Genomic DNA, 20,078 nt, shown 5'->3' with positions numbered 1-20,078 from the left:
AGTTCCGTGCCTGTTCTTGCAGCATAAAGTTTTGCTGCTATCATATTCAACCCTAAAGAATAATCTGCCATGACCAGGGTACCTGAAATCCTCAAAAAAATTAACTTATTCATCTTCATCAACCCTTATAATCTGGTTCCAAGTTTAAGGTTTGTAAAGAATTGTTGCACAGGGCACTCATTACCGATTAACATTCAACAACTTCAGTTCTAAATTAATCCTCTCTGGTAAGGCCAGTGCTACTGTTAGTCACAGAAGTGGAGCAAAAGTAAGCTGCAGGACTTTTCAGAAGAATCAAAACTTGGGGGCAGGGATTATTCAAACTTGGGCAAACCACCATCGAGACCAACTTAGCACCATTTTATTCTCCTAAGCAGACTGCCTTTCCTGCTTTAGTGGCTGAAATTTTGCTTGGGAATAAGTAGTGGAAGAATACTTAACTCAACCCCATGATTCTATTTTCCACACTTAAAAAAAAGGAAAATGTTTCTAAATAAAGCTACTGACAGACCATGGAAAAAGCCTTCGTATGTCTGAAAGTCTGGCACACAGAACTTTTTTTTTTGGTTGAATTCCAGAAGCTAGTTATTACTATGTGTGCATACACACAGTATGCCTGCATGCAGAGATTACTTCTTGTATATATGAGTATGTACTCATGCCTATACAGCAAGATACTACGGGAAAACTCAACCTAGAGATACAGCAGACACACTTGTATCTGACTTTCATTACACAGCTCACCAGTGAACATTTCCAATGTGTTCAGCTCTGGCAAACAAGCTCAGAGTACTGGAACACCCTGTCTGCAGGGCAGTCTTCCCCCTGACCTTTCTTTGCAACCTGCAGACACATCTCACTGCAGGGAATAGAAAGCTAAATACCTGTTACATTTATCTTACTAGGAACACCACACACACTAGACGCTTATGGTTCTAGGACAGGCTGGTCCGGTCCTATTGCCCTGGAGGAATACTTCTCAAGTGGCATATCTGGGAAAATCCTGGAAGAAAAACCTTAAATGCAAACTACTTTTGAGCACAGAACATAAGTATTCTTGATATTACTTTAGTCTCCAATGGAACATCCTCACAAAAAGATTACTGTGCACCACACAAAAAAAAATAAAATTGTGAATTGTCTATGGATTTGTTTTAGCTGCAGAAAGTGATATTGGTGTGGAGTGAAAAGCTGCTCAAAAAAATCACACAATGGGACAGAAAACGCATTCCTGGTGCAGAACGTGCAGTAAACGTGCAGCTCACCTACGAGGATACAACTGACGAATTCGGCAATAGTCCATCGGGGGAGAGGGAGGGGAAAAAAATATAAGTGAGACATCTTTAACGTCCTCCCACCGTCACCACCACCCTCCTTTCACGTGCTGCTAACACTTGACTCTTTTCCACCCTTTTAATGTTTTCCTACAATTTTAAAGTTTTCAGCTGATGTCCACTAGCTTATCACCGTATTCTTTTATTGTTAACTTTTATTGGTTTTATTGTTTCACAGTTCACTGTCCTCCTCAGCCCCCTGGTAAACGTTAGTATCTAGGCTTTTGTTGAGCAATATGTCTTTTACCAACATCAACCTATATACATTTACTGTCCAAAGTCAGCACAGCAATAGAGTGTCATTAAACCCAGGAGGTCTTACCTGGTCTTTTTTAGACTTGTGTGAAGAAGCAACATGAGCCAGATACTGAATGACCTTCTTGGTGTTCTCTGTCTTACCAGCTCCCGATTCACCTCTGTAAAGAAAATCTGCAATTCATTCACAAACAAGACACAGGGGGACATATTCATATTTTTAACCCCAAAAAGACTATAGAGCTCCTTAACTGCACTCTGGCCATTAGGGCACCTCCCTCGAAACCAAGAAAACACAAGTTGCACTGGCAAGCGGTGCCAGTGTAGCTGGACTGCAGGCCAGCCCTCAGACAGTTTGCTGCGGGGTACAGGTTCTGTACGTGTGCACAGAGGAGGGAAGGCCACTTGGATACAAAGCTTGCCAAGTGGCTGAGCAATAATCCTGAGGCTGCTGTAGAGCTAGGGATGAAAGGTAATGAAGTGAATCTTTCAAAAGGAAGCCTTCTGACTGCAAGAAGAAACATACCAAGTCCTTCAGCAGAACTGAGGGACAACAAATTTTGCTGTTTGTAGAAGAAAAACTGCTGTATCAAGAGTATCTGTTACTGTATCAGCTTCATCAGTATGAATGTACATTAACATAACAGCTGCATCAAATCTGAAGGATTTTTTTCCATTGACAAAGTTGTATTTGTTTAGGAGTCTGAGCACAAGGGCCGTTTCAAAACCTCTCTTCTTCCTCCAGTTCTTACAAAAACTATTCTGCAGAATGGATTACATATGTATTGGAGAAACTGTAGTGGGAAGTGGGACCTTCCTTAACTCTCCACTATGATCTACCAAGCCCACTCCCAGCATTTACAATTAAGAGAGTCCTCCAATCAAAATTCTGAACACAGACTCTGACATCCAGACAAGTTGACAGCTGTAATACTCACGTGCAAAGGATGGACTGATCCTCTCGATCTGCAATAAAATTTTTAAAAAGGCAGTTAGACTGAGACTCTAAAATTAAATGTATGTGACAGAATGAAATCAACACCAAAGATAAAACCAGGAACTAGTAAACTCTGACAAGTATCTTCAGAAATATGGCCAAGTAACCCCTTTTCTGGAAATACATGCCAACTTCCCACCATCTGCTAAAGTATAACGGCACCCTCGCCATTTCATTTTCTTCATCCAGAAGGAGTATTGTTTGCATTACAATTTTTCTACAAACAAAACAGAACTGTCTTATTGAATGTTTCTTTATCAGAGAGCAACAGTTTGATGTACATCTACACCTACTTCAGCCCCCTCCTCCCCATTATACTGGGCCCATAATGACTTAAGTTATCAACGGAGCAGTAGAAATGGAAGGGGGAAGTGGGACAGGAACTGTTACAAATCCCAAAGTGCCAAAACTTCACATCAAACAGAGGCTTTTACCCCCAAAAGACACACTTGAAGCTCACCAAGAAATCTTTATCACTTATTTTGTACAGAATGGATTTGAAAACTACAATGCTAAGCAACAGCCTAAGTCCTATACAGATGACTTATTTGTGGCACTGTCCCCTATTGTACTAAGAGAGCAGCTGGAAACAGTAGAAATCTTTTCTTTTTCATGTTGACATAGCAGTAGACGTTAATTCCTGTGTTCAGTTCCCAGCTCTGGATTATAACATCTTTCCAGTTACAGAACTTACTTCATCTACCCTATCAACACTTACCTTCTCCCACATCTTTAACTTCCTTTCAGCTTTCATCTATGATGCCACTTCCCCATATGCAGTCCTGACTAGTCCTTCCACCATGCCTTCATCCCACTGCTCCTCCACCACTTCTGTGTGAACACACTCCCTCACTTCTGCCTTGCTTTCACCTTTCATCCATCCCTCCACCCTGTGCTCCCCCCCAGGTCTGCATCCCATTCCTCCCCCATACCACCAGGAACCAGATGGGAACACTGGGTAGACTGGAGAGCGCCCATGCCCACACCACAACAGCCTTAGTAGCTTATTGTAGTCATCACAGGGGCAGCAAGACCTGTTCAGGCATGGAACAGACTTGGACACAGCAAGTCATTCACAGACAGTCCACAAGAGTTACTGGTGCACTCACAGAACAGACTGTGCCACCAAACTCAAAATCACCATTAGTTTGGAAGGTATCGATTTAGCTGTGGGTTCTTTTTTATTTTGTTGGGCTTTTGTGGGTTTTCTGTTGCATTTGGGTTTGTTTTTTTTTCTTAAGATGAAGACCAGAGGGCTATCAGATCATCCAGTCTGAGAACCTCAGTAACACAGCAATTAGATTTCATCCAGTTATTGTCATTCTTTCCTTTTTCCATGCTAAGCCCAAATTTTGTGTTGGATAGAAGTCTAATTTCCAAGGAGAGAAAAAGCAAGCCTCAAACATCCATGACAGTATGCACTTCTCTGGATTGCTCTAAGAAATTATTTCAGCAATTGGTAACCTTCATCAGTAGGTTTATGGATGTGACTGCATCCGTATTTTAGTTACTGTTTCTTCCTCTTCTTTTATCTAGTAGCTTAGAGAAGCCAAGTGCATTCAGTATTCTCCCCACTAGAGAGTTCTTCAACAATATAATTGAGTCACCATTCAAAATGGTTTATGCAAGATAAAGAGATTGAGCTGTAATTAGGGAAGGCTTTCTGGTCAGATAAGAATTCAAGTACCTAAAACCACTTTCTGTACCCTTAAATACTGTTACCGCAAGTTGAATTTAACATTTCAGTCCTAACATCATGAATGCCATACTCATCAAGAAAGAGCTCCTATAAACTCAGCTTATAAAGAGAGAAGTATATCTAGCTTTGGACATACTTGCATGGAATAAGGAAAGCAGGTAAGCCTACCAAACTTGAGATTCTATCTTTTTAAAAATTATTCTGAAGCCAATAATGGAAACACTAAGTTCACACTGTACAAATAGGCAACTCTTGCTCTTAAACTGCTTTACTAGAAACTGATTGTATGTAGATGAGCAGAAAAATTTAGAGGACAATAATCTGCTTTATCTTTGTTAATACTGTTCTCAGAAAGAGCTGATCAGCCCTAAGACCAGAAGAAAGCAAGCAGAAGAAAATCATCACTCAAATGGTTTTGGTCCAGCAAATTCTTAAGCGTTCAAAACTAGCTACTGCAGCTTTACTAGCATTGCATAGTCGTTTTTTCAAACGCTGAATTTTATTCATTGCCTTTAAGATATGTACCCTTTTGCTGAGGGACAGACAAAGAGTAGACGTTAGCCAGCTCTGAAGGCCCCACCCATTTAAGGTTCCCAGTGGGTCAAGGGCTCAGCAGAGGCATGCCAGCCCTCTTCGTGACTGGGCACTTTGAGGGTGGATCAGGGGAATAACTAATGACTCATTTATGGATTGCCTAAGGAAACGTATTCTTCCGTAGTGCGACACCTGGGTGCAAGTCTCTATCACAAAGCAGCTATGTCAAGGGAAAAGATTGTGCCTCTGAATAACATCTGACTTTCCAAAGCTTGAGTATAAACAAGCAGCCCACTTGTCCAAGAAAAGTTTATATTCACATTCAGTTACTACAGAAGCTCTTTTAAGGAATTAATTTGAGAGAAGGAAAAAAGAAGGATTAAAAAAAAACCAAAACCCTAAGGAAGGTGCTTCTTACTCACAGTAGCCAAACCTAGTGTTGGAATGAGTTGGGGCCCTAAGCATCTGACCAGTGCACACCTTCCCCCTCCAGGAGAGGATCCTTATTGCAGAGGGGAGAGAAAAAAAAAAAAAAATCATTGGTAAGCAGACAAATAAACCAAATTCCCAACACACAAAGATGATCAACATCAGATACTACTCAGAAGCTCTGAACACTTTTTGATCATGACAAGTTTTGTTGTACTTAGTTGAGAAGCTCTTTTTGAGCCTCATTCCAGTGAGGTCAGGTAGCAACAGCACCCTGGAGTGACCCGAGGAAGTCCCCAGGGGGCAAGCACAGGATTTTTCCACACCTTAACACAAAGCAAGGTGTTGAAAAGTGCTCAGGCAGGAAAAGTCACAGACAGTGCTCAAAACCCTCTCGGCACTACATTTCCCCCCCCAGCATACTTTCCTGGTGGCCCGCTGCAGCTGTGTTAGTCACCTCTGCTTTAAGCCAGCAGGAACGTACCTGCGAGTGCGGGCAAGTCACCCGCAGTGTGCAGACACTGCCATAAAAGGCAACATTCCTGTTTGCAATCCGGGGGAAATTCTTTCCCAGGACTGCAAAGCAGCAGTCATTGGGATAGCTGGAATTCTTCTAATTGTGTACAGACAGACAACTCGAATAATGTGTTGAGCAACAGGAAACTGGAGCCGACCAAAGGGCCAAAGAGCTAACGCATACAAAAGCATAACTCGTAGATACAATCCCAATGAAATATTGCTTAAAATGCTGATATTCATTCTCCATATAATACTGACTTGTGTCATCAGGAATCAGAACTCAGTTGCCCAGACAAGAGGCCACCTCCACTCAACCCCCTCCCCTTTTTTTGTTTAAAGGATCATTCAACACGGGCATACTGCACAACTTCAGTCAGCACTTGCCTTTACTCCGCTGTCAGTTGTGCAACCAGCCTACTCAGCAAAAGAGAATGTGCTGGGTACCATAAACTCAGTTGCTTATAATAACACAATCAAGAAACGGCTGATTAAAAGAAATCTGCATCTGCTTTTCAATCCTAAACAGAGTCACTTATTAAAAGCAATCCAGAACAATCACTCATTAGTTAACTATAGCAACAGTTCTGTATTTCGGACCAGCTGGCAAGAAAAGTTTTTTTTATCTCAGCTCTTTAGCTCTCATCACCATAGTATTCAAGTGATTGTAAGTAGCAGCAGCCTCAAGCACCCAGAAATTCAGGAAGTGAAACATCCTTAAAATTTAAGCTATACAGCAGTATGGTATAATAAGATCAGTAGATTAATTTATATATTTATATATACATATAAGCCCTAATATGACTCATTCTTTACTTTCTTCAGTCCAAAAATAAAAGACTACATTTTAGACTGCGTCCAGAACCTTCAGCATACATTAAAAACTTAATTAAACCTAAACTTGTTTTCACAAGAGAGACATCTTGAGCATAAGAAGTCCTTAGCTAAATATTCTACTGCAAACCAATGAATCTGAATGGATGCTGAACTGCTGCGGTCAAATATATTGGTATAATTGATAAATTAATAAATCTCCCAACTGCTAAATTTTGGTTTTAAGTGTTTTGGGATGGGAGAAGAAAAAGGTTGAGAAGTTAGAAGAGAATGTGCAGTTTAAGCTCCACATCTCAGTTACAGAACATCCTAGCAGGCCTTTATCACCCACTTCCTCTGCATGAGTGACTCCAGTTTCAAGCCTGTTCATCTCCATAAAAGGAGAAGTAATATAGCATTCACACAATGGTGACATCATCTCTCCAGCTAAGAGGAAGTGTAGCTGAAAGGCAAAGCCTTGGCTTGCAGTCCCCTGCCTATAGCTGAGTCATTAAGGCTAAAAGCTTAACCATAGCAAGATGGTACCACCCACCTCCTAACCACAGAGGGTCTGGCAGAAGGGAGCAGCCCGGCCCTCTAGGTTTCTGTCTCCTATAGTGCTCCCCTAGCATCACAGAGAGTGCTTGTAGCCCAATTTGGGCAACTGGCTGGCTGACCAAGTTACAGAGTTGACCTAAAGCAAGAATTAAGTCTTAAATGCACATAAGTGCTTCAACCATGCAGTAGCTTCAGTTCCTCAGTCCCTCCTCAAACTTGCCTTCCAACCTCAACATAATCTTACAACCAACATCCTTCCCTTAGGGCTCTAACACAGGAGGAGCCCCAGGCACTTGACACACTGTGCTACTCAGAATAACGCCACTAGCATAAAATCTAATGAAGTATGTACACTGTAGTGCTTTTACCTACAGGCTGGTTTGAGTAGGATCAAAAACACTCCAGGGGAACACCAGATCAGAGCCCAAGAGCCTGTTTTTGCATTATCATTTAAAGAATGCATTATAGAGAAGCTTCAAAATACTAGTAGCTGATCAAAAAAAAAAAAAAAAAAAAAAAAAAAGGAAAGAAAGAAAGAAATCAAATGAAGGACAAACATAGTACATCCAGGACAGCTCTCAACAACAAAACTTCAAGATGTAAAAAAGGAGAAAAATCACTTGAGTTGGCAGGAACACTGCAGTGCTAAGATTCAGCTTTGTGTTATGTGAAGTTTGAGGACAGTCACAAGAAAACAGTAAGTTTCATTTCAAAAAATTAAATATGTCCTACTGGGTCAAATGCAAATATTTATTTCCCCAAGCCATTTCTGGACTAGAGCCCATACCCCTTTCTCTAGCATTCCTTAAGTGAATCTGGAGATAGCAAAACAGGAAAACAAGTTAGGCTGTAATTTTTAGGTTACACAAATGTTTATGAAGTTCTGACAGGAAAGAAAAACCGGTATACAGCCTGCAAAAGCTCAAGCAGCTCATGGTACTAAAACAGTGAACTGCAGGGAGACTGACAGCAAGGGCTGAACCATTACATAAGTGACTGCCAGAGAGCTCCTGCTCTGGTTTACAGGAATGAAGCAAAAAGGGTGTGGTAACTACTAAAAACAAGTGGGCAACGGTCTCTTTTTTAGCTCCTTGTTTTATTGAAAACCACACTTCGAGACACAGATTTTGAGAGCTGCATTTAGAAATCTTAAGTAATTCAAAGCATGTAAAACATTTCTTAAGAAAATCATAAACTACATAAATCTTTTCTTGCCATTTGTATACAAACACCATCAAAACAACCATCCTCCATAATTAGTATTTAAACTTAACATTGCCCTTTGCATCAGAAATTTGAACAAATCTTGGAAACAAACTAGTGAAACGACAGGCTAGATTCTTTTGGGTTTAGTGGAAACAGACATCTGTGCCTCTACATAATCTGAACAGCTCTGCCAATTGAGCATCCTTGAATTGGTAAACACACACAGAATATTGTGTAGAAAATAAAGATGCGCTCTGGGACAGTGCAATGTACAGTGCAGCACAGCAGACTAATGCTAAGAAGCAAGCTGAGAAAGAAGACTTGAGACCAAGGAAGCTGAAACAGAAGTGTTCTACTAGCTCGGAAACTAAAAAAAATATGTAAACATCTAAGAATTACAAATAAAATACTTCAAAGGTCATGTTCTGTAGAAGCAGATCTAGAGGACTGTTTCTTGTGAAAATGACAGCTGGGCCTGAGGTGCATGTGAAGATCTACAACAGCAAGCAATTTATCTTACAATAGCTAACACTGTTTCCTCCCTTAATATAACAAGGCCAATAAAAACTCCTTGAGAGAGTCCAGCATAGAGCCACCAAGATGATTAAGGGAGTGGAGCATCTCCCTGATGAGGAAAGGCTGAGGGAGCTGGGTCTCTTTAGCTTGGAAAAGAGGAGACTGAGGGGAGACCTAATTAATGTTTACAAATATGTTAAGGGCAAATGTCATGAGGATGGAGCCAGGCTCTTCTCAGTGATGCCCAACGATAGGACAAGGAGCAATGGGTGTAAGCTGGAACACAGGAGGTTCCGCTTAAACTTGAGAAAAAACTACTTTACAGTGAGGGTGACAGAGCACTGGGACAGGCTGCCCAGGGAGGTTGTGGAGTCTCCTTCTCTGGAGACATTCAAGACCCGCCTGGATGCCTTTCTATGTGATGTCATTTAGGTTCCTGCTCCGGCAGGGGGATTGGACTAGATGATCTTTCGAGGTCCGTTCCAATCCCCAACATTCTGTGATTCTGTGATTCTGTGAAAAATAATAAAGTTACTATGCTTCAGAACTTTTTCTTTTAAATACCAAATCTAGAGACTACCTAATTCCCAAGTGAATACCAGCAAGGTGCTGGCTGCACAGGCTCCTTTGCAGACTAATCCATCAAGGTCAAGGAGGGTTTAATCACTGCCCAATAATTTTAAGCATTTTGTTCAGTGAACCATTAGGAGCCCTATACTAATATGTGGAGAAACTGGATGAGAAAGGAGATTGAGTACATTTATTAGCAATGTGCTGTCTATTCCCTCTCCTACCTATGTCTCAGCTGAGCAGGTTGAGCTTTGGAGACCAGCATAACCACACTGATCTAACCTATTACAGAAGTTTCAGACACTGCCATTACAACAGCCGTCATGCTCCAGGCACCAATGAAATTTCTAGCTTCTATCAATACCTGACATAGAAAATTCCCTATGAGTGTTCCAAATAGACAAGCAGGTGCTGTTACCCAGCTTTAAAATACAGTTTCCTAAATGGATCCTCTGAAGACTATGAATTGAGGTAAAGAATATACACCTCCAGTGTACATCTGCCGCATTAGAATAATGATGTGTTTGCTCAAGACACCACCCCACTTGCAGTCACTGTGCTTCAATCATCAGCACCAGAAGAGTAATTCTTCTGAAAGCAGTCATACCTGAGGCTTCTGGTATCCGGGTTACCCAGGGAACAGAAACATTAAGACAATAGTTGTTTTCCCCAAAACCAAAAATGTTACACTTTTTTCAGAGTTCTGCTCTTGAAGCACAGGAAGTCTCTCCAAGTACCATGCAGAAAAATAATGTTTTTCTCTCATTTCTGAGTCTTAATGTCTTGGGTCAGAGAAAGGAAGAAAAAAATTTAAAAATCACTTTGATCACATTCTCCGTCATGTCACTGCCTCAAGGAAGTACTTCTGGTGAAACTTAACAGAAAGCAATTTAACTTCTTGGAATATATAAATGCCACATGAGACTTTTGTGAATGGATAACCAGGGTAGACACAAAAAGAGGACCAAGCTCACCCACAGTGTATCACCATAGATGCCTGAAAAGGGTTAAATAGTTTCTGGATTAGCAGAGGTTGGAATAAAGCTCACATCGTCCTCTCTCCTTCCCAGTTCCTTTACTGACAAACATCCCTGTAAATGTTCTGCTTATTCAAATACCATAAGTTGACTGAAAATAAAAAGAAAAAAAAATCAGAGTCCAAATCAATTAACAAGCAAGGCTTTTCCACTCTGTCAGCTTGAGAGATAACTACCCCATGCTGACAGAAGTCAGAGTTGACAGCTTGCTATCCTTCTCCAGACCATGAATGATTCCCAGTCTTCAGGGCTCTGAAAGCAACCTAGGGAAGGCAGCCTAATCCTAAATGCCTCCGGCTCACGTGGAGAACCAGACCCTTTCAGCTTCTACTCTCTGTAGAGATTCCAGCCATACCACTGGCTGCTGCACCAAGCCTCCCCCACTGCTAAGCAAAAGTGAGAAAGTGAAATAGGAATGTTGTTTTCCATTGCCCTAGACACTGCAGCAACCTACTCACCTTCACTCCCAGGAGCAGACATCTGGAATGCTACCGTTACCCTTCACAATAAGGAAATAAGGCAGCAAAGACCCTAAAAACAACCTCTAGGGTTCTCGCTAGCATACATACACACTTGTGAAGCAAAGCACAAAGATCTTTCCAAATTTAAACAGGTCAAAGCAGGCTAGTTCAAAAGCTAAGTGGGAATGATACTCACATCCAACACGCATTCCAAAAAGTCAGTGACAAGATATCTCAAACCAAGCAAAGAAGAGCTGGGGCAAACCTCTGGACTGTCAATACTGCTGAGAATACTGCATAGCTAGAATTGTTCTGGGAAAGGCAAACACTCCAGCAGAGCTCATAGCAACTTTCCCATGCTAGGAAAACAGAGGCAGGGCTGCCATTCTTTAGCTTTGTACACCAAAGCAATTAAAGTCTGAGATTTCTGCATTTTAGACAACACTCCAGTAGTGGTCTGAGGGCTTTTCAAAAGAAAAGAAAATATCTATGTCGATTAACCGCTAGCTCTGAAGCGCCATCAAAGCAGGGAAGGTCACCTAACCCTTGCTGCAGAATTGCAGCTGTCTGGATATTCATTGCCACATACTGATGTATCCGGCAGGAATGAAGGACAAGATTCATGCACGTGCAGTTCCAAATGGTTTAACTGTTGTCTATAAAGGGAAAAGGACTTCTTCAGTTTCTTTACAACAATGCCAAATGAAGTGTTTCTGATTCTATGGAGAAAAGATTTATTTTTAGGGAACAATAACTCTGGTAAGGTTAAGTCAATAGCTTGTTTAAGAAAAATATACGTTGGTACTCAAGCTGACAAGAAGTGGGCAAGGGAGAGAAGGAAGTAATAAAGGAAGCGAAACAGTGATAAAAGGCTTATGGACAACCATGCCGCCACGTATAGCATAGGCAGTGCCTCTGTCCTTCTCCTTCATGGCAGATCCAGTCTTTGTCTGAGGGAAGGGAGGTCCTATATAGGTCTAGGTTCACAAGGTTGTTCCTCTGGATACAGCATTCCTTCCAGAGTAACACACGAGTAGTATAGCTGTATTTCTTCAAGAGCTGCCACATCTTCAATAAACTGCAATCAGTAGTCTGCCACCAGTCCACTGCAGCATTTTTGTATGGCTCACCCCTCCCCACTCAAGGTTTTCCAAAATATAGCTTAATGGATCCATTGTGTTAGGTCTCCCACGTGCTCTGCATGGCACCACACTTCAGCAACCTTTCTCAGCATTCTCCACATGTAAAAGTTGTTTAAAGCCACTAATGCAGGTAAGCAGATGGAGTTTTTCTTGCTCCCTTTCCATTCTGGGTGACCATACTTTTATAGTCCTCCTATGTTTGGAGGTGCAAGTGGTAGTGAGGGCAGGGGAAAAGCACAACTCTAAAACTGAGTCTAATTTTAAAGCATTATTTTATTATATCTGGCCTTTGTTCAAAAAAGTGAAGCTAATGACAAGACCTAGGAGAGACCAACACCTTAATCGTTGCTAGTAATCAGAAAATAAAGGACTAATCAAATTCATACAACCCATACCAAATCAAACTGTCCATTATATCCTTTGAACCTTACAAAGCATACCTCTTCGTGTAACCCAGCTACAAACAGGAAGAAAAACACAAAATACTTGCATACCTGAACATTCTCCAAGCATCCCAAGCACAAGCACTGACTCTGTGAAAGATCTGCTCTCAGAAGGAAGGGCATACACAGGACATTCAGAGCTCCATATTCACAAGTCCTCAAGTAACAAACAAGCAGCAGATTATATATGTATGGTTCTTTATTTCCCATTTGTATACTCAAGGGGGAAAAAGTAGGTGATTCTGCTTGCTTTCTTTTATTCTATGAAAAGCAAACAGATGTATTTAATATTGCCTGATAGTAAATTTTATTATTAGCAGAGTAAGAATGTAACCAAACAACTCCTGATCAGTAGAACTACCACTGATCATCATACTTCAAGATGCAGGTTATACTAAGCTTGTTTCATCTAACCAAACTGTATGACTGAATTTTAACTACTTTTGTTAAAAGCCTCCAACAACCAGCACACATACTTGTCCACCTACAGTTATCATTCCACACGCTCATCACTGAGAAGTTCACTACCTCAGTTCTTCTTGCCTGCTTCTCTGAACCCCATCACCAGATACTTCTTTATGTCAGTTTAGCTCTTGACAGACTCTTTGTAAGGTTCTTCAATCCATTAGAGAAGAAGAAAGCTATTCACCTCAACAGAAAAGCTGGTACCAAGTAGGTGTCAGATGTCTGTGAGCAAGGACAGAGAGGGCAATGATGCCTTTTGATAGCAGTGAGTTGTTGTTCTCCTACAGTGTTTTGACTGCAACCTTGATTTGTGATTTCAACAAGACTCATTATCGCAGTCAGCACTCACCTTGCATCATACTCCTGTAGGCTGTGTCTGTGATGGCATAGATATGAGGGGGCATCTCATGTCTCTTTTTGCCTTTGTACATCTCCACTATTTCTTCCGAGTATATGGGCAGGTTCTTGTAAGGATTGATTACCACACAGAACAGGCCTGAGTATGTCTGGAAAGAAAATGACCCAGTAAATAAAGACAGGAATTAAAAGTGTTGTATACTTGCATGTTTTAACAATATATTACTTGGAAAAAACAAACAAACCAGTCCTTTTTTAAGTGCTTCTTCCAGTGATGCCATGTGGGAAGCTTCCCACCAAACAACAGTAGAATCTGAGCAAGAGCTAAAGTCACATCAACTTGACTAGTACTCAGCATTTCCAAGCAAGCACAGAGCATCAACTGATATATTAGTCACAGTGACCAAACTGGCGTGCTCCCTGGCTAATTACCAGTCAACTAGGACTGGCTTTTCTTCCTTTCAAAGTTCCTATATCCAAGTCAAGTGTCCATTTCATTATATAAGGTAAGTGCTGAGCTCCAAGAAATATGCATTTTATTATGTTCTGCCTCATATTTGCTATGGATTTATCCACTAATTGATCAACTACAACATAGTAAAAATTCAAGCCAAAATAGTTACTAAAAGAAAAATAAGACCAGAGTATTCCTTAGAGGTTTTCAAGATTACCATACTAGGCTGAATTCAGTGCTGACCCTGCTCTGAACAGGAAGTTGGTTTAGATGGCCTTCTGAAGACCTTTGCAGCCTGAACACTTTCAGGATTTATAATGTAACAAATATAACCAGAACTAGATTCAAAACTGTAAGGTCATTAATGTAGTATAATTCTGAACTAGTCAATATAGAAAACAATTCTAAAGTATTCCATGCTCAAAGAGTCAGCAACATTTGCCAAAGTTTACTTCTAATTTATCTCAAACAGTTAATTCATTGATCTGTGACAGAAAACCTCGATTTCTCAACTGGATTCCACTGGCATAAATTCTACAGTTCTAATGGAAGATAACTGTCAAAATACTTCTAGTTAAAATATTAAGCTTCTTAAAAGAAAAAAATCTTTGAGATCTGAATACTTAAAAAAAACCCTAATAAACATTTCACTTGCAAAGGGAATAGGAGGAGCAGAGGCTTCTTAGCTATTTCCTAGATATTCTAAGAATAGCATTCTAAGCCTTGCTCCTGGGGTTTAGGCTACTCTAGTTCCCTGTCAATTTTAGAGGCAGCTGTTTGAAACATCTGGAGAGGAGTAGCTTTCTACAGCAACTTGCAGTGCTACCAGAAGACAGAACATTTGGCACTTTTTATTTCTATTGCTACCATCTCTTCTATTGTTTGCTCAACCACTCTTCGGAGTGGCAAAGAGTTCTTCATGATGAATGCAGAGAGTACTTGCTTAATCAGATTTAGCCTCTTTAGCTAGATAAAGGTAAGGATTAGACTACAATGATCAGTAGGGTGAAAATAGCATCTACTACACAATTTACAGTCCCACATCCAAATTTTCCACATGCTGGCTTAACATTAAGTAATTAGCCCACTCTTATATGCAGGCAGATTCAGATGCAGTTTTCACCCTATGTCCCCCAGAAAGCCAAATTTTTATAGGCATTGAAGGTTCCTTTTCCATACTTCACAATAATCAGAAATGTTTCCAGACTTACCTTTTTTTTTTTAAAAAAAAAATATGTATTTGGGGACTATTTGATTAAGTTACAGAAAATACCAAATCTCTTTCCAAAGTACAAAACTATGAAAATTGCCTAAAATCCTTTTAGTGTAGGAGTTCTAAAGTTCCAGGAAGCTAAGCTTCAGGGAGACATTCTAGTCAGGTCAGGTTTGAGGTAGTGCTTGAAAGGAATAGTTTAAGGAGTTTGCAGAAACCAACTTAGCAATACTAGTTCCTTTCGACTCAGCCTTAAGCTCTCCATCATGTCACATGGTACTTGTACAGCACAGAATAGCAGCTGAAAGACTGGGTCATGCTTTCCTGACCTTTGACTACACTAGTGGAAGACAGAGCAGGGCTAAGAGGTAGAAAGGAGTTGACTCCAGAGTAGCACATTCATAGTACATGCAATACACCTTTTCCTTATACTGGCATGGAAATAATTGACATTGGAGTCAACTGAACAGAAGAAAAGCTGTAATGTTATCAGAGTTCTAGAAAACAAGTAAACAAAAACCCTCTGCCAGTTCCAGCTGTCTGCATTAGCAACCATCTTGCCTCAAATCCTGTGGCAGCAGCAACATGCACATAGTAATCAAAAGAAGATGCCCTATATAGTCCCTGTTCCCACACACAACAAAACTGTAACTCATGCTGCAAACCAAACCTACTTCTCCTTTGAAGATGTTAATAAAGCTAAATGCCTGTTTGTGCTTTTGGGGGATTAGAAGTGAGAGCAAAAGAAAAGTGGTAGCAAGTACTGTGGTAATATTCCACAAAGAATGTAAAGTTTTCTTGTCTGCATTTGTGTGACTTTTTATGGCCATGTTTGCTGACAAATTAGAATTGTCACTTTTCAAGTAAGAATAGCATAAAGGTCTGAAGCTGGACTTGAAGCAGTCTTACAGATGGGAGCAGCAGCCTAGAAAATGGAAGACACTCATTTCAATTAAAGTGATAAAGCCATGAAGCAGGTATGCAGGAAGAAGCCATCACCTTCTTCCACCAATCTGGTTGCCAGGAGAAATACCTACAGGAAATTTCCTTGCAGCGTAATGATCTTGGACAGATGTGTGAGGTGATATTTTTGTCTAATAAAGAGAGGCAACTAATCCTAGCTAGGATAGGCAACTGAGCAAGACCACCACGTCACAACTGCTGGTCAAGCACACTGGAGAGTTTTATAAAGGAAGCAAGTTGAATTATATTCAACGGAAGCTGCCAGCCCTACCACAGAGAAGACAAGAGTCATCTTCATCGTATTAAAGTACAAGTAAAGACTTGCATGCATAAATCCCTGAATTGAACCCAAGGCTCCAACTGAAAGGCTAATCTATTATAAGCATAGTTGGCTTGGAAATCTGTACTTTGTTTCAGAAATTAATATCTCAAAATAGAATCGTGGCATTGCCTTTCACTAACTATTTCAAGTGACATACAGGCCAAACTGGAACTAGTCTTATTTTTCTAACTGCTAAACTAGCTCTGAAGAGCTGAAAGGACTGCCTGCAGCATGGCACAAAGCTGACAGCATCAGACAGGGTTTTTTTTTAGTAACTGTTAGCTTCAATGAAATAACTGGAATGTGTAAGGTTGAGTTTTGAGTTTCACACTGAATACAAACAAGGCAGTTCAGGTAAGCAACACGGAAGGTGAAAATGATCTTCTGATAAAGCATTCTAAAATAGAAAGGGTTAATATGAAAGCCAGTCTATTAGCCAGCCACCTCAGTGCAGAACCAATGAGCACATGGAAACATCAAATCATGTCAGACTCAAGCCCTTAGTCCTTGAAACATTTGACACTCCCTGCTCAAAATTTGACTGCACCAGCCCTAAGATTGCCCCCTTCCTTTTATAGGACGGGTAGACAGAAAAATAAAGTTGTTGTTAAAAAAAAAAGCCACAAAAACACAGAGCCCTGCTGGCAAAGAAGAGAGAAAGGACAAAAGCAGAACTAAATTATGCTTATGATCTTTCCAGAGACATTTATGCTAGAGATACATTGCATGTATTCTCTTTCTTCAAGAGGATTAATGATCAACCAACAGCCACAACGAAAGTATTTTAAGCCTTCGCATTAATCTCCTGACTTGCTGAGAACTGCTGACAGGCGAGATCAGTCTGTTTCACAAGCGCACAGAAACACGGTTTTGGCAAGACTAAGATTCTGTAATAGAGCATTACTAGGATAGGTTTACTTGGGTGAAGGGTGTAGAGATTTTCTATACTTCTTACAATCCAGTTAGAAGAACTCAATCTGTAACAGTTACAGATTACGTCTGAAATTTCAGAGGATATCTTGCAAGATATGTGAAACAGCCCATTGCATAGGGTGCAACAGACTTTGAGATGCTGCTGATTTATTTTCAGCTTATTACATAGCCTAGCAATGTTTCCTCTTCTAGAAGTGTTACACATTATCTTGCACATCCTATTTCATCTCGATACCAAGATTATTCCCTCTGAGAAAAGATTTTGACCAACAGTCAAAGAAGTTATTGACTACACAGAATAATTAACTCCATCAACCTCCAACCATATTAGGTCCCAATTTTGACATCAGACAGTGGGAGTCAGACTAAATTTATATCAGTTTTGCATCCTTCAGATGTTCTCTGATAATTTCTGCAACTGTTGTCTATATGCCTTCGTGCCACTCCAGAAGACCACTGTTCACAGCACTAGCCAGTGATAGAGTTTCTAGCTTCTATTCATGCTCCTTAATTTAGAAGGCAACAGTTCACAAAGGTTTCTACTGAAGATGGATAGCTAGGGTGAATTTCTACTATGTGTTGTCTTAGATACCACCAGTTCCTCTTAGAGCAGGAGGGATCATCTATAGCTTTTCACATAAGATGACTACGTAAAAGACTATATTCCTTTGGGTATGACAAAGTAGTAAGCATTCAAAAAAACCTAACACATATAGAGAGATATTGCAGAGAGTCTTTACTTATGTTGTCTTCTCCATATGACAAGATAGTCAGCTTTTGGGTTTTTGCAGCACAAGAAGTGGGTGGAGGGGAAATTTGGACTGACTTTCTTCAAGGACTGTATTGGTATACATGTTTACATATGAAATGTATTCTTAAAACATTTTATTTTAATAGATCATCTAGTCTACTGTGAAGATTTCATAGTGCCTAACAATACTCAACATCCAGCATTTCTATATCCCTCAGGATTCCATCCCAGGCAGTCCAGTTTTAATTCTGTAAGCAGAGGCTAGTCTGAGAATAAATAAACCAACAAATATTAGTTTCTGTTTTAACCAGTCAGTGCACCCAAATTTTACATTACTGCTGAGTTTAAACATTCATTCTATGCCTGCAGAGTATTAATAAAGTAGAGGTTATCACGACCAGCATCTGCTGGCTAAACAGAGCTCACATGAGCAGAAAAATCAGAAGGGAACTGAAGAACCAGGTCAAGGCTCCAAATTCTCCTTCCCCACCTTTCTCTATATATCGCTTTTGATATTCAGTGAAGTAGCTGCTGCATACCTTATCAGGTATGACTGTTGGTCCCATAAATGGTATCTTTGCCATTTCCACAGCAATAAGAAGGAGGAATCTCTGGTCTTGCCCATTTCAGGGTGGAAAGAAAAGGAAATATTCCTATCTGTAAGCACATGCAGGCACATATGTGCCTTCTCTAGTAATACACTCCAAGATCCAGCTTTTTTTAACACAGAAAGTTTGGCTTTAGCATTCTTTCACACTGAAGGTCCAGACGTGGGAAAATGCCATTCAGATGTTAGGTATATTAGGAGTAGTTTTATTACGATTTGGTTCAGTTCGGTTCAGATCAGCCCCCCTGTTTACCACTTTCCAACTGCTCTCACTGCTTGCTAAAAGGAAGTTAAATGGCATTCAAAGCATCCTGCAAACTAAGACATTAAAATGTTAAAGACAGATTTATCACTGCATTCCTTGAAATTTTCAGCATTAACTAGATGGGGATTGGCATAGTTTAGTGAAAAAATTTTAAGTAGAGGGAAGAAGCTAAGTCACATGAGAGTTGCATATAGGGGCACCTAAAGGTTAACATACACATTTTAGAAGCAAAGTGATTACAGTAAGTTCACATACTATGTAATCAAAAACTCTTACCCCAACAGACAAGATTACTTACATAGATCAGTCCTGAGTAGTATCTCTCCTTCAAGTTGTGAAGCACAGAAGCCTCATTCAGGCACGTCAGCTCCGCCATATCCTCCACTTTAGAGAATTTGGGGGGGTTCATCTTCTGGATGTCATCCTTATTGACTTTCACTTTCTTCCCATTCTCTGCCAGTTCCACGATGGCCTCATCTCCTACTTCTTCCTTCAGGCTAGCCGCCTCAAACCCATTCTTCTCTGAGGGAACCCATACCAGCTTCTTAGCTGCCCAGTCAGCCTGAGTCAGGGGGTTATTAATGATGTTTTTGTCCACATAAAGGTACTTATCTGCATCTCTTTGCGACATTGTGTTTTAGAATTGGGGACCTGCAAAAAGAGAGGGAGAAAAAAAGAAAAAATATTTTTAAAGCCTCAAGTTGCTTTGCAAATTCCTAGAGGCAGACAGGCACATGCTAAATCCTCTGAGTCCCTGGTTGTCAGGGCATGCCTCCCTCTCCTTCAGTTTCATGTTAGTAAGCACTGGTTAAGTTGTCAAACTTCCAATAAGGTCAAGGTTTTGCTTGCCAAGAGGATGAAAAAAACCAAACAAACTAGCAAGCAGTTAAAAAAAAACAACAAAAAAAACAAAAAGCCAACCCCAAAACACTGACCATTAGGCATTTGGAAGCCATTATTTGGCAGAAAAGATAAAGCACATTAAAGTGGCAAGCATCAAACAATTTGTAAGATGTGCCAATACTCACAGCATCAGATACTATGTCAGTAATGTTCCAGTCAAGATTAGCCCTTCACTGCTCTACCTGCTAAAGATATTAGCTCAGAAATATAATCATGTATAATCAATACTTTTACTTCCCATCTCTTTGTTCTGATAAGCTACAAATCAAATACCACAACTTCTTAGAAATGCCATATACCACTACAGACAATACATGAGATGCACTTTGCTTCTA

The 20,078-nt window shown here is 40.3% G+C and overlaps 1 protein-coding gene across 2 annotated transcripts in view; it reads right to left on the bottom strand.

Annotated features, from left to right (window-relative positions):
* The window catches only part of MYH9 (myosin heavy chain 9), a 56,119-nt gene extending 36,625 nt beyond the window's left edge, over positions 1-19,494 (bottom strand). For both annotated transcript variants that reach the window (XM_010178218.1, XM_010178226.1), the window contains exons 1-4: positions 19,139-19,494; positions 13,325-13,481; positions 2,528-2,555; positions 1,657-1,750 (exon numbers count right to left, since the gene is read on the bottom strand). In XM_010178218.1, coding sequence (XP_010176520.1) covers positions 1,657-1,750; positions 2,528-2,555; positions 13,325-13,481; positions 19,139-19,471 — 612 coding nt within the window. In that variant the 5' untranslated portion in view covers positions 19,472-19,494. The remainder of the gene's footprint in view (positions 1-1,656; positions 1,751-2,527; positions 2,556-13,324; positions 13,482-19,138) is intronic.
* Between the last annotated feature and the right edge of the window lie 584 nt (positions 19,495-20,078).

The sequence above is a fragment of the Antrostomus carolinensis genome, unplaced genomic scaffold, assembly GCF_000700745.2.
Source record: "Antrostomus carolinensis isolate BGI_N321 unplaced genomic scaffold, ASM70074v2 scaffold33170, whole genome shotgun sequence".
Classification (NCBI taxonomy): domain Eukaryota; kingdom Metazoa; phylum Chordata; class Aves; order Caprimulgiformes; family Caprimulgidae; genus Antrostomus; species Antrostomus carolinensis.
This window is presented reverse-complemented; position numbering and strand designations above follow the sequence as displayed.